Source organism: Scleropages formosus, chromosome 2 (genome assembly GCF_900964775.1).
Source record: "Scleropages formosus chromosome 2, fSclFor1.1, whole genome shotgun sequence".
In the NCBI taxonomy this organism is placed as follows: domain Eukaryota; kingdom Metazoa; phylum Chordata; class Actinopteri; order Osteoglossiformes; family Osteoglossidae; genus Scleropages; species Scleropages formosus.
The window spans coordinates 26,091,281-26,106,084 of record NC_041807.1 but is presented as its reverse complement, the minus strand read 5'-3'; the positions used below and the strand labels follow the sequence as shown (position 1 = coordinate 26,106,084).

Below are 14,804 nucleotides of genomic sequence, written 5' to 3'. Positions count from 1 at the left end.
ATAAAGAACTCTGTGGCACACCATATCGAACCGTAGTTGAGATGGAGGGAGTGCAGTCATCAGATTTCAGCACAAATTGGTCATGGTTAGCTAAATATGAGTTGAACCACTTCAGGACAGTACCCCTTAGTCCAGCCAGGTTTTCAAGTTTATTTAGTCGGATGATATGGTCTACAGTGTCAGATGCAGCACTCAAGTTCAGTAACATAACAAGCATCAGAAGAAATGAGAATATCATTAACAACACGTGAGCACCGTTTCAGTGCTGTAACCAGTGCAGGAACCAGACTGAAATTTTTCAAATATATTATGATTAAGATATTTTACAATTTGGGAAGCTACAATCTTTTCTAAAATTTTGGATAAAAACGGTAGATTGGAGATGGTTCTATAATTACTTGGGTTGTTACAATCCAGATCCTATTTCTTCAGTAGGGGTCTAATGGCAATTTTAAAAGGTTGCAGAACACGGTCACTAACGATGTATTAAAATTAACAATTGGTTCTTCAAGCATGGAATTTGCAGCTATCAGTAATTTTGTGGGGATTGGGTCTAATGGACAGATGGTAGCTTTCAGTACTAATAATATTCCAGCATAACCAAGAGAACATGCAAATTCAGCACAGACCAAAATGCATCTGAATCCACATCCAGACACCACAGCCCAGGAGCTATGATGTACCAGTGCTATCGTGCTATTCCTTTTTGATGGTATTTGCAGCTGTAAATCTAGAAAATTGCCATATCTTATATGGGCTTTAGGGGGCGCGGCATCGCAGCTGGTTTGGCCTGTGCCTGCTCTCGGGTGGGTCTGGGTTTCAAGTCCCGCCTGGGGTGCCCTGCGACAGATGGATGTCCTGTCTTGGGTGTGTCCCCTGCGACAGATGGATGTCCTGTCTTGGGTGTGTCCCCTCCTCCTCCAACCTTCTGCCCTGTATTGCCGGGTTAGGCTCCGGCTCACCGCGACCCCGCTTGGGACAAGCAGTTTCAGTCTTTGTGTGTGTCTGTGTTCGGGCTTTTGGATGTAGTCTTAGATAATTTGTTTAGACTAAGGAAATTAACAGCTGTGCTCAAGAGTTAGAAGTTTGGCACATCACCTCAGCATGTCAGTAGGGGGATTCCAGCCTTTGAATACATTTTGTGCTTATTTTTGTGTTTCTTCAGGTGAAGATTGCCTATATTAACTTCTTAAACCACTGCTATGTTGACACTGAGGTTGAGATGAAGGAGATCTACACCAGTAACCACATGTGGAAGCTCTTTGAGAATTTCCTGGTTGACATCTGCAGAGTAAGAACAATTTTTAATGTTACTGCAGTAGGTAATGCTATCTGCCTGTGGAGCTAAAGAAATTTTCCATTGTCACAAGTGACAGCTCTGAACCATGTTTAATGTTATAAATAATTTGACTGATTTACCATAGATACATTTTAAAGAAGTTGTTTTTGGTGTAGTTAATATTTTGTTGTTAATGGTAGCATTAACCAGCTGACCTGGTGAACCTGCAGGTGTGCAACAACACGAGTGACAGAAAGCATGCGGACACCATCCTGGAGCGCTACGTGACGGAGACTGTCATGAGCATAGTAACTACTTTCTTCAGTTCCCCCTTCTCTGACCAGAGCACAAGCCTGCAGGTAAACCTGCTGAAACAGTGTCATGGGCTGAATGCTGTCTTTCTTTATCGAGAACTTTGGGGTAGTGGTGGGAGAATTTAGAAAATGGCAATGTGGGTGTGTCTCTTCTGCCTTCATCTTTTTTGGAAAAATTTTGAAGTTACAAGCAACTTCTTGTAGCAGAAATCACTTAAATTGCATCAAATTTTCTTGCAATATTGTGAAAGCAGTGGCAAACAATGCATGCGTCTTCCTAATTAACCATGAGTTATTTCCTCATGGTAAATGAATAATAATAATGGTAGATGATAAACTCATTTAAGGAGGATCTTCTCCATGAAGAACACAGGGGACCCCTCAGTGTGAATGTTGGCCACCATCACTGCATTGCTTCTGTTTGGAATGGTCCAGATTTTGTAGGCCGTTTTACGGAGCCTCGTTTTCTGAGTTTTATGGTTCAGGTCTGGGTAACCTCTGAACTGTTTTCCAAGAACCCATGCTAGTTGGACCAGTGCCCACTCATGAAGTGTGAGGCTCATTGTTGATGCTGTTCTGACAAAGCTTTCTTGTGTCACTATCGTTCTTCCTGGAAACTTCGGCTGGTCGGAGCCTGTCCTTACTGTTTTTGTTGGCGGTGAGACGTAGGCCAAGGGCACTTTGAGATTTGTTTCCTGTTTACCTGGAAAGAGTGGAAAGACAGAATATAATGGTTTTACACGATTGTTTGTTTGGTTGCAATTTTTATTCCTCGTTTTGTTTTCAGTCATTATTCAGATACTAACAAAGTTCACTGAATTTTCAGTTATTTACTTCTTTTAAAACAGGTGTAAGAAAACATTTAGAAAAACAGGTTGTCTTAAAGTTAAAACTTAATCAGACCACATGATGTAATTTCTTTTCCTTTTTAAGTTCAAGGACACAAGCTGGTGCATGTGGGTGTATTGTGAGTGCTCTTAGGGCTAGATTACATGGGGCAGGTGAAAGCCTATTTTCCATTTTTTGAAAGGGAGAAATAATAATGCATTCTCTGACCAGCTGAAAAACTTTTTTTTTTTCTCCAAAAATCACTGGAACACTGTAAAACCTATTTATCAACCTATGATTTCAGCACAATCTAAGACATATTTGCATTTATATTTTTTATTTAGCAGGTGATTTTCTTCAAAGCAACATACATCTCAAAGTAACAAAGGGTATTATACCTGTTACCTTTGCTGTCCTACTTCCAGAACGCTTTGGAAAACAGAGCTGTTCTCTGGAATTACTGCCCCAGAATAATTCCCATTTTACTTTTTAATTGACCAACTCTCTGCAGGACAAGCAATAAACCAGGAAGGGATACTTTGAGCACAACTCTGTAAAACTGTACACTGCTGCCAAAATGTGTGTACATACTAAAAGAAAACCTATCAGCTTAACTTTTCCTGCTAATTGCTGTTCTGTCTCATACTCACATTGACACACCTACAGATAGAGAGATATGGGTGCAGACATGCTAGCTACAGTACATTATTGCACTTCAACCTTAAAAGAAATTAAATGTATTAGTTTTAAAAAAAAAAAAAAAAAAAAAAAAAACTGTAAAATTTTGTAATACGATTTTAGCACCAGGGGGTGCGGTGGCGCAGTGGGTTGGACCGGGTCCTACTCTCCAGTGGGTCTGGGGTTCAAGTCCCACTTGGGGTGCCTTGCGACGGACTAGCATCCCGTCCTGGGTGTGTCCCCTCTCTCTCCAGTCTTACGCCGAGTTGCCAGGTTGGGCTCTGGTTCCCCGTGACCCTGTATGGGACAAGTGTTTGTGTGATTTTAGCACCATTATACTGAAATTTAGTATAGAGTTCATAAATCAAGAGATGTCTGTATTTAGCAGTGTCAGGAGTAAACAAGGTTGAAATAAAAATTAATTGCAAAACTACATTCATGGATGAGTTGTACTGCTTTCTTTCACTTCAGGCATACATTTTTGAGAAAAAAATTAAGGTATTTAAATCTTAATACAGGGGTTGCACTGATTTACAATCTCTGGGTATTGTAGGTGCAAAGAACCTTCCCCTTCATGTGTGCCTGAGTGGGGGAGCTTGTGAAATTTTGTTTGGCAGAGTAACTGACTGATAGATGTCACATTAACTCAGGCCTCTGACGGCGATGTGTTCATCACACATTTTCAATGATTGCTGTGATTCAATCCATTTGATTCATAGTGGAATCATATTTCTGTTCACATTCCACTTTGGGGTTTTGCTACAATTCCATTTGCATTCCCTCTGCTGACCTGCATGATTGTATCAGATTCACATTGGGTTGCTGCATCTCAGCAGTAGGTGGGACACAAGAGTTGTCCACTCACCTGACCCCTTTCACAGGGTTTCTGGTACAAGTCCACTACTAGCCCACTTCCTGTTTGAAAATGCTGTTTTGGGTTTCTCTTAACCAGCATTCTTCAGAACAGGATGTAGTTTTAGCTTTACGTGAAGCTGGAAGTTATTTTAACATGACTGTTTTAAAAGAAGTGTTTCACACATTGGTGACCTTTGAGTATGATGGTGGTGGTGGCAGCACGTCATTGTAAGGAGATAAACCTAGCAAACATCTCATTTTCATCATGTATTGGATACATTAAAATTATGCATTAAAGCCTTTAAGCCCTGATGATGATACAGCCATTTTTCTATATGGCCTTAACTCTGAAAACATAGTGGGAGAAGCACCTGATATGTAGTCTCCTCTGTTTCTATTCTCACTTCATTGTTTATCTCCTATAGATTATCCCTAAATTCCTCTTTTTTCATCTCTATACATTCTTGTTAACCCTGCCTCCTTTTTCCATTTTTTGTCTTTTCTCTGAATGTTTTAACCATTTTTTCCTCTTGGTGCTTTTGCTACCATTTTCCCCATTTCCTCCTTTGTACCGTCTCTCTCAATACCCTTTATATTATTATACTCTTCCCCACTTTCAACTTTGAATCCTGTTGTCTTTCTTTACTCTTTTTCTCTGCTCATCTTTGCATCCTTTCTGCACTGCCCTCATTTGCCCTTTTCCCCTGCACTCTTGCCCTTATTTTTCTCCCCCGTCTACTTTCGTATCCCCTGTTCTCTCTTCTAGACTCGACAGCCTGTATTTGTCCAGCTCCTGCAGGGGGTCTTTCGAGTGTACCACTGTAACTGGTTGGTTCCTGCCCAGAAAGGTTCAGTTGAGAGCTGTATTAAGGTCCTTTCAGATGTAGGTAAGAACCTGCTATTACACTGTTAAACTTCTCCCTGCTGGGTTTGAGCCGGCAGCTTCAGCATGCTTCTCTTCTCAATATAGTATATAATACAGATTTTTTTCAATCAGAATCAGAACGAGCTTTATTGCCAGGTATGTTCGCACATACAAGGAATTTGTCTTGGTGACAGGAACTTCCACAGCATAGACAGAATGACAGTGACAAGACAGATGCATTTATACATATGTGTCAAACATTTTAGACATTGACCTATGTAAGCATGTTTTTATCTAAAGTGGTTTATTAGTCTATCTTAAATTCTAGTTGTAAACTGAAGAGAAGACATTATGCCATATTTTTAAGTGACTGGACTTGTGAAGACAAAAGGTTTTAAATGCAATAAGTACTTCAGAATGAATAATAATGGTTAAAATAATGGTTATTTTATTTTAGTGTTTATAGCTCTACCGCAAATGAAGTGTCTCGCCTTAATCCATATACCTCTAGGTTTGTTCTTTTTACTGCTACATCACATTCTGCAAGGTCTCAAAAGGATAGGATGCTTCACTTCTTGATCTGCTGACTACACACATGCTCTTTCCAGCCAAAAGTCGAGCAATTGCCATACCCGTGGACCTGGATAGTCAGGTGAATAACCTCTTTGTCAAGTCCAATAACATTGTGCAGAAGACGGCCATGAGCTGGCGCCTATCTGCTCGCAATGCTGCCAGACGTGACTCTGTTCTGACTACCTCACGTGACTACAGGAACATCATTGAGAGGCTGCAGGTGAGATGTTTACGCCGTAGGCGGTTTGTTGCCGATTTTCTGCCAGTGAACTCTTTGACGTTGGGTGGCAGTAGTGTATATAGACTGACTGCAATCAGCTAGACCAACGGAATATGAAATGAACTTGGGCAAGTGGTAGTTGTTCTGAGTTCCAGGAATCTGTTCAAATGACTTATGAAAAGGTAAGGAGTGGTAAGTGCTCCAACAAGAGCTGCTAGTTAGGCCTCTAATAGTTAACTGTACCATACCTTTGGGCTTACCTGTCATTTTATTAAGCTGAAAGGAAATGTTTTTTTTTTCCAGGAAAAATATAGAAATATTAAGGTTTGAGTAATGATGCTGTAAAGCAGTGCTTTCAAGTAAATTTGTTATATTAAGTGTTGTGGAATAGTGTTCAGGTATATAATATAGGATTTGTGTTACAAAAAATTGAAAAATCTTGGTGTTACAGTATTTCTTTAAATTGCAACCCTTTACCTGTCCCCCCCCCACAAAAAAAAAAAAAAAAAATCATTATTGCCTTTGAGAAGTTTCAAAAGCCCCCCTGAAGCAGACAGTAAATCTAGGTTAGGCATGGAAATAAATTGCTTTCTTCTTTGGAAGGAGGCCAAATCCAGTCATATCCGGTTTACAGATAATAACACAACTATGACTAATTTCCACAGAACTGGGAATCATAGAAACCGATAACAGCCAAGGCGGTGACAAGCCAATATGCATCTGTGCGTCACATGGTAATGGGTGCCATGAGGGCACTGCAGTGGTTACTGCAGTAGGAAATGTATCTGGCATAGTGAAGTATTGACTGGCAAACTCCATTTAAGCCCATTAAATCTGCACTGTTCAGCACATTAGCCAGGGTCGTAAGTGAATGAGGAGAGGGCTGTTAAGGTCATCTCTCTGCCCTTTTACTGTTATTGCCCAAGCAAAACCTGTAAGAAACTGCAGCAATAGAATAATGGGTTAATTTCAGTGAGAAATGGACCATGTTTTGGGGTAATATCCAATGATAGACGCTGGTTGATTAGCCAAGTGCATTGTATATTTATTCAGCATTCATGCATTTTCATATGTGTGGATGATTCTGGCTGAGCTATAAGCCTCTGACATACATGGCTGCAGCGCACTCACATGTTGCAAGTAAACGTTGATGGATGACACACTACATGAATTTTCCTGTAGGACATTGTGTCAGCCTTGGAGGACCGGCTTCGCCCACTGGTCCAGGCTGAGCTGTCTGTGCTAGTAGATGTGTTGCACCGGCCGGAGCTGTTATTCCCAGAAAATACAGACTCCCGCAAGAAGTGTGAGAGCGGCGGCTTCATTTGCAAGTAAGATAAGTGCACCACCATGTGTCATTGCTGATGGGTTACACTTCAGGGTTGATGAAGGTGTACTTGGTGCACGTCACTGCAGTGTTGGGTTCATGTACAGACAGTGTTAAGTTTGAATTGCTTGTGAAGGTGTTGCTCCTCAGAAAACGGATCCAATTGCAATATCTGCTCATGAATATAACAAAGGAAAAGACATCTTTTTCTTTTACTAGGACAAACCAATAAAATGGAATCTTTTTTTTTTTTTTACAATTACTTATTTTTCTTTGTACTTCAGTGGTATTTTTAAAAAAAAAAAAAAAAACTCCTGCCACCTGGACATTTAACAACTATGTGATATATAGCTAATAACAAGCCATTTGCTGTGAACCTGGCACATATTCCACACACCTTCCTCTTCTGTAGCACTCCTGTCATGTAAACGTAACATGCATGTGTATCTACAGATGTTCCCCGGTGATATACTATAGCTCCACCCTGAACGCCGGCTACTGTGTTTAGACACACCTCTGCCTTTAAAAGGATTACAATTAGGATGAATGGATGCTTGTTTTAGAGAGTGATGATTCAAGTGTAGCAAAGATTGCTGGATGGGTAAATGTGATGCCTGGCATTCCCACTAAAGTCATTCAAGGCACAGCCTGCTTCCTTTTTATAATTGTGAACACAAAGCGTTTGTCTTTTCCAGTGCAATGGACTTGCTTAGGATAGAGGTGCAGCTCTCAGTAAGGAATTCATTGCTTCACATGAAAACTAAATTCTATCATAGTTTAGTATAAAGCTTAAGTAACAAATTTATTTTGTACTTTGCCTGTGAGAAGAATTGTCTTGATGTAGGGGTGAAATAAAACACATGATTGACTTAATGATTTTGTTGACCTTAGAAGAGGTGTATTTTTGGGGTACTACTTTCAAACTGGTGGATGCCTTATTTCCATAGTGACATGGCCATGTGATGGTGCAAACACTGAGCTTTGTGGATGTTTGGAAAGCATCAACTGAGTTGTGATAAAATGTACATCATTGTTTGATTTGGTACAGCTATATATATATAAATTTTTTAGTATACTTATTTTTGTATGTTGTCATGCATTTTCTTTTAGTGCTCTGATCTTAGTTCCTGTGTTCGTATCTTTTGACTTTTGTCTTCCCCATGTAGGCTGATCAAACATACTAAGCAGCTTTTGGAGGAGAATGAGGAACGTCTGTGCATCAAGGTGCTGCAGACATTGCGTGAGATGATGACCAAAGACAGAGGTTATGGAGAGAAGGTACTGCAGGAGTTAATGACTGTCCCTTACATCAAGGATCTACATCCTGGTTTTCAACAGCTTCTGCAAAAATTTTTGAATGATGCTTTACACAAACAAACCAGTCGTGCTTCAAGAGTGGGTTTTAATCGGTCAAGATGTCTGAAATGTAATTTTGGCAAACCTAATATCAATGCAAAGGCTATCTCCCAGTAGTGAAAGTAGTATTGTGGGTATTTTTGTGCTACCATAGGAGTGATTTTTCCCAAATAAAACTTGTACAGTTGGGACAGTCAGTGTGTTATTGGCAGTGTAGGGTAATTTCCTGTTCTCACAGCTCACCAATATCTTACTGGTACTTACTTTTACACTGCAGATTGCATAGTAACACACACACACGTCTTGATTTGTCTATGCATGTTAAGCACAGGTTGCAAGTAACAGACTGCTGCCATCTTCATGCGCCATATAAATACTCCATAAATCTGTACTGGATTTCTCCGTTTTCTCAGCTTTCTCCATTCTTATCTCTGTTAACTCAGTTTTTTCATATGTAGATTTTTAACATTATAATGAAGTAATTTTCACCTAACCTCTTCATAGACTGAATAATTGCATTCTTTGACGGACTAACACTTGCTCTGTACTCTTCTCTTCCAGCTGATTGCCTTTGATGATGAGATGGATGTATTAGAGGTTGACCATTTCTTCCTTCTTTACACCTTTTGAATTCATTCTGTAGTTCTCTACGTGTGATTTTGTTCTTAGACTTTGTTGCCCCTTTGAACTTGTGCTGACTTGTCATCCATCCGTTTTGTGCTTCTTCCTGGTACAAATCGAGGTCAGTAAGTAGACCTGCCAGTTCCTATTTGTCATGTGACTGTGGTAGTGGCTGGTGCAGTCTGGTTCCTGAAAGCTTGCAGTCACCTGCCTGTGAAAGATTTGCCAACATTCGTGCACATGCCTGTACACTTCCTCCATTTGTCCTGAACTTTAGACTCTCTTCATTTGTAGCACTTGTTGTTTATGCAGTAAAAAAAAAAAAAAAAAAAAAAAATGCTTGAGTCAATAGCACAAACTGTTTTTGTTATTAATGTTTTACAGGACCATTATGACAGACCTAGAGCAGTAGTTTCACAGTTCTCCAGCAAGATGACAGTATGTTGCTTTTGTTTTGTCTGCTAGGGATTATTTATTTCTCATTTGTTCCTGTTTTACCTTAACTCTTTCAAAGTTTAAAAAAAAAAAAAAAAAAATCTCAATTTTGTTGTAATTAAATGAGAAATGTAGGACAGTATAAAAGTTTTTATTAAAAAAAAGCACATTGTTTTGAGCCAGAAGTTATGTAGCTTTTGATTCCCACACCACTCTTACAAAGCATAACTTCCTTGACTCGTTTCTACAGAACTGGCAGCAATGGAAACGCTAGTGATGAGATCCTTGCCAGCTGACATACTGAGTCCATATGGGTTCCGTCTCAGGTGGCCTTGTCTGGAGATGGGTGTCAGTGGTCAGCAGGAGGGAACTCGGGGATCAGGAAGATACCTATAGTTCAACAATTTCCAATAGTCACCAACATGCTGCTGGACTCTGGAAGCAGGTTCAGATATTTTTAACAGGACACCATTTGTATGTAGAGGACAAAATTCTGTGTGCATCTTTACTCATGGGTGGGGACAGAATAAGTGGGTGGGTGGTGGAAGGTTTTTTTTGAAGCAAAGCAGAGGTACTTTTTTACTGTTAGCTAGTGGTGGCAGCACTGGGAAAACTGGGAAATGAAGATGCAGGGCTGGAGAAGTCTCAGCAACATTTATACTCTTGGTCATTGTACTGACATTGCCTGTGTTTGAAATTAAAGTTGCGTCTGTTCTTGAGAGAGATCAAGTTGGTCAAAAGGCTTATCCTAGTTAAGGGAATGACATTGATATGAAGATTTAGATATAAGGTAGTGTTCATCACCCAGTGTGACTACTACCTACTACAGCTCTGTAAATATAACAAATGTGTTAGTCCCCTCCTAAAGAAATATGCTGAGATACCTGGCAAAGGGTAACTCCATCCAACATTGTCTCAATCATTTACACCCTTCACCAGTACCTTGATCTTCATTCACATTGTCCGTCACACAACCAGATGCACCGATCACACCTGATATGTCTCCAGGTGTGCGCGCTGAATGACACACTCCACAGTGGGGTGAAGGGAGCATGGACGATTTAGCTTTGCTTCTGACTCCCCACTTTCCTGCAAAGCCATTATGTAACTAGAATCAACACCCCCACTACACATGGCATACTGCTCCTGGCCCTCAGCAGACACACAGCAGTGAGCGGAAGAGCCCTTGCATTTTGCATCACCACGGCTGACCTTTCTGTCTTTTGGAACATAAGAGACAGTGAAATGAGTTGTTTTGCCCAGGGTGATGTTGATAGAGGTGCGTTTCAGGGAAATGTTCTGTACGTGCAGGGCTGCTGTTACGTAATGGAGACTGAATGCACAGCGCAGGCTGTCTTTGTCTGCCGCATGTGTTTCTCCTTCACCGTGTCAGAGCCAGCTGAGTGGAACCTGCTCCTCATTCCCTGCCAATAACAGCGTGTGAAAATGCCAGTTGTACCACCTCCCACTTTCTTGCTCTCACTCAGCCTTGGGTATTTTCACTCTTTTGTGTCCATGGATATAATTTCATGCCCTCTGTGCCCATTTTGTACTCCTCCTTTTTCTCCCCCCCCCCCTATCTTTTTAACTTGGGATTTTCTCACGCTCTGCAGCCTTCCTCCCTGGTTCTTCACACCCCACTGGTTCTCAGCAGCTGCTGGGTGTAGTGTGTTTCAGCAGGGGGCGCTCCGAATGTGTCTGAGAGCGGCACAGAAGCGTCCTAGTTTCACCAGCCCGCTAGCTGCACGATTCTTGGGCTACCGCCAGCTCTTAGGCGGCAGTTACATAAGAACTGACGCTTTTTTTTCCTGGAATTCAAGCTCTCCACTGATGTGTGACCTTCAGCAGTAATTGCCAATAAAAGTGCGCCAGAGCTGTTTACTGCAAGACACTGGCAGTTCTGAGGCATACTGGTGGCGAATTGTCAAAGGCGGGGGGTGTGTATTTAGAGTGCACAAATGGGGCACTGCAGATGGGTAGCAGCTGCAGGCAGGAAATGGTCAACAGCTAAAATTCTTATGTTCTGGTGACCATGATCTGGTAACCACTCTTGTCCTGTAGGCCTTAGACTGGGAGCTGGTAGTGATGTGGATGAAGGAAGACTGGAAATTTCACTGATGCACTCGTTTACCTCTGTTGGCCTGGGTTCAGAATGGAATAAATCTGGATGGAGGGAATAATGCTGCCTTGCAATCACTCACATTAAGTTTTGCATTTCCCACAGCTTTGACAGTGGCAAAACCAAATACATACCGGAATTGTGATGCAGTGTACTATTTATTAATACAGTGTGATACAATGTACTATTTCATAACCATGTACTTGGGTGAAATTTTCTCCAGTTTTACAGTATTGGAGAACTGTATAACATGGTTTATTGCAGTTTCCTTATAAGCTGAAGGTCCTGGTTTCAGATACCTCCCACTATAATACCTTTGATCAAGGTGCTTACTCTGGTATAAAAAAAAAAAAGCCCATCTCTATGAAAGAGTAAGTAATTGAAAGCACCTTGATGTTATATAAACTTAACATTGTACGTTGCCTTGGACAAAGCTTTCAGCTAAGTAATTAATAGTTTATAATTATTCCTAACATTAGCAATATTGGATTTGCTTTAAAGAAACTTTTGCCTCTTAATCCAGTTGTAAATTTATTTTTGTGCCTTAACTGTAAACGTAATGACTACAATCAAAAAGCTAAATCCTTTGTATGTACTTAAGCGGAATGCTTAGATGCTACAAATCTGAAGAAAATGAATATTTGTACTCATTTATGCTTTTGTTTAAATATTTACAAAGTGAAATGCAGTGGGGTCCATTTAAAATCCAAGGTTCTGCTGGACCCAGCACGCAGTGGTCTGCATTACAAATCTTCCCCCCCCTCACTCTCCAGAAATGGTCAGGTGAACAGTGACCATAGATCTCTTGGTCTCAGAAGGTTCATCTGTCTTTAGTCTGTTTTAGACTTTGCTCCTTATTGTCAGCTGTTGGAGTTTCTCTGGTTTTCCCCATGAGTGGTGAATTGGAAGATGTTTGAGTTCCAGGGGGTCACTGGCTGCTGGCAGGCTTTCAATAACAGTTGTGTCTTGTGATGGAGGAAAAATAGGAAGGGAATGTGTGAGGTGTAAGTATTATCCAAATTTTTGAGGTCTTGGTACAGTTTGCATCTTAATGTGCGTAACTTAACCTGAACTAAATTTTTCTACTGAGATTACACATTCAATCAAATTTTTGTGTACCCTTTAGCAGTGCAGTGCTGTCTTACTGGGCAGTTGGTGACTGCCCTCTTTTACATGCATGAAAAATGGAGGGACAGCTGATAGTCCTCATTCTATTTCCAGCAGAAACATTGCTGTCCAGTTAACAATAAGTCCACATGAACTTCTGAGCCACTCCGGGACCTGCGTATCCAAGAACTCCTCCATTTGTTTCACAGACCAATGTCAAGTGACACTATCTTCAGCTGCAGTCTCTGGTGTCTTGTTGAGACTGCTGTTTTTAAGAGCCATTTTTAACATCTACGTATGTTAGGAGGGTTTTCTTTGCTCATAAGTAGGTCAGGCATATAGTATCCAGTACCATATTTGCAGAACAAATGCTTCTGTAGCTTTTACATACGACGAAAGTAGAAGGATGAACTATGATACTATAAAACTATGATAAACTGTGCAGTCATTTAGGGCTACCCCTCTTGTGACTGGCTGATGGAATTGCCACAGAAAAATGTAGAATTGACTTCATTTTGATAGTATTACAATGAATTTGCTGTGAATTTGATGTCATAGTTGTGTGAAGTGCTGAGGTTGCCAAGTGTTTGACAAAAAATGATCTCAAGATCATCATGGATCTCTGATGTGGGTTTAGAGACCTGTACAGGGGACTTGTCTCTTTATCTGCACCAGTGATAAAGGCTTCTTTCCTTTGTTAGTTTTTCTCAAATGACAACATCCTCCCAGAGCCCCTTGCTTGATGTGGCATTTTTGGTTTTGTGAAAATATGGGTGGAAATTTTAGGCCCCCATCAGAACTCTCTTCGGTCTTGCTAACTTTGGGATTTTCTCTGCATTTTTGCTGAGTGCTCACAATTCTACTACCTGTGGCCTAGGGCTGTGAACAAAGGCGGCAGCAAGACAGTGCTGCAGGGACAGTACTTGTGTCTGCCAGGGAACAGCTACTGGCCCTCAAAGCCGCCTGGTTCATGGGCTCTCTGAAGCTGTTATATAAATAGCAACATTTCAAAGTTGTGCTGTGTGTTGATGATAAAATTGTCCTATGGGTGATTCTTTGACTTTACACGACCTGGTGGCACAGCGAGTAGCGCTGCTCTCTCACAGTGCCTGGGTGGTGTGAGAGGACATGGGTTCGATCCCTGTTCAGTCTGTGTGAAGTTTGCATGTTCTCCCCGTGTCTGTGTGGGTTTCCTCCCATAGTCCAAAGACATGCTGTTCAGGTTCACCCATAGTGTGTTCTACTGGTGTATGGGTGAGTAACCCAGTGTAAGTAGTGTATCTAGCAGTGTAAGTCACCTTGGTGAATAAGGTGTATGGGCTGATAACACTACATAGTTCATTGAAAGTCGCTTTGGAGAAAAGCATCCGCTAAATAAATAAACCAGAACATGGTGTACATTTACATTTATTTGGTCATGCCACTCTGTTCTTCTGCTTTTGTCTGGGGTGTAGCAACATTGAACATATTGCAGGCTCTAATTTTCATGCATCTTTTTCCACTTTCCTGCAATGTCTGTGCCATTGGTAGACTTTAGTGTTCTTTAGTATCAAATGGGTGGTATATGTTCGTGTGAGATTCTACCAGGCTTTTGTTCTTCATGACCTGCAAGCCATTACATTTGGTTCTGTTCATATATAGAATGATGGCAGTTATTGTGTCCTGATCACCTGCAGTCACTTGCTTTAATAATGTTGGCTAAGGGGAAATGGTCTAGTTGCCATTATGTAAAGAGGGCTGTGTTCCAAACCTGCAGAGCAGGTGTGTCTGGTTTGGTTTGCACAGGGGGGATCCTGAGTGGGGTCTGCTGTGGTTTTGGGGTAGATCAGTGCTGTTTGTCCCAGTCCAGGATGTCTGTCACTAAATGACCAGGACACACAACTAGACCCTTGCAAAGGTGTGCTCAGCACCCTTATTTGATCTGAACACACAAATACAGGCTGATAGTTTGCAGATGTCATCCTCCTTTGTGGACTGTAAGCATGTCCTTCAGCTGCATAATATATTCATCCTAGATGCTCAGAACATAAGACCAGCTCTTGCAATTTCCTTTACGCAAACCTGGGCTTTTTCCCTTTCTCTTTCGCAGGTATTTTGTTAGATGTGATTAGTCAGCTCCCACACCCTTTGGTTTATCATGAGGATTTAACCCAAATTCATTTATATGGACTGTTTAGATGGGAACTTTTTTTTTTCTTCTTGTAGCTGATGGGAACATTAACTTGGA

The 14,804-nt window shown here is 41.0% G+C and overlaps 1 protein-coding gene across 6 annotated transcripts in view; it reads left to right on the top strand.

Moving 5' to 3' along the window:
* The window catches only part of LOC108936961 (inositol 1,4,5-trisphosphate receptor type 1), a 98,005-nt gene that overhangs the window by 40,348 nt on the left and 42,853 nt on the right, over nt 1-14,804 (top strand). For 4 of the 6 annotated variants that reach the window (XM_018756624.2, XM_018756623.2, XM_018756622.2 and 1 more), the window contains 6 exons: nt 1,166-1,291; nt 1,510-1,638; nt 4,721-4,841; nt 5,428-5,612; nt 6,795-6,943; nt 8,106-8,217. In XM_018756624.2, the coding sequence (XP_018612140.1) occupies nt 1,166-1,291; nt 1,510-1,638; nt 4,721-4,841; nt 5,428-5,612; nt 6,795-6,943; nt 8,106-8,217 (822 nt within the window). Of the gene's footprint in view, nt 1-1,165; nt 1,292-1,509; nt 1,639-4,720; nt 4,842-5,427; nt 5,613-6,794; nt 6,944-8,105; nt 8,218-8,856; nt 8,893-14,804 lie in introns of all 6 variants that reach the window. The other 2 variants (XM_018756627.2, XM_018756625.2) reach the window with 2 other exon arrangements.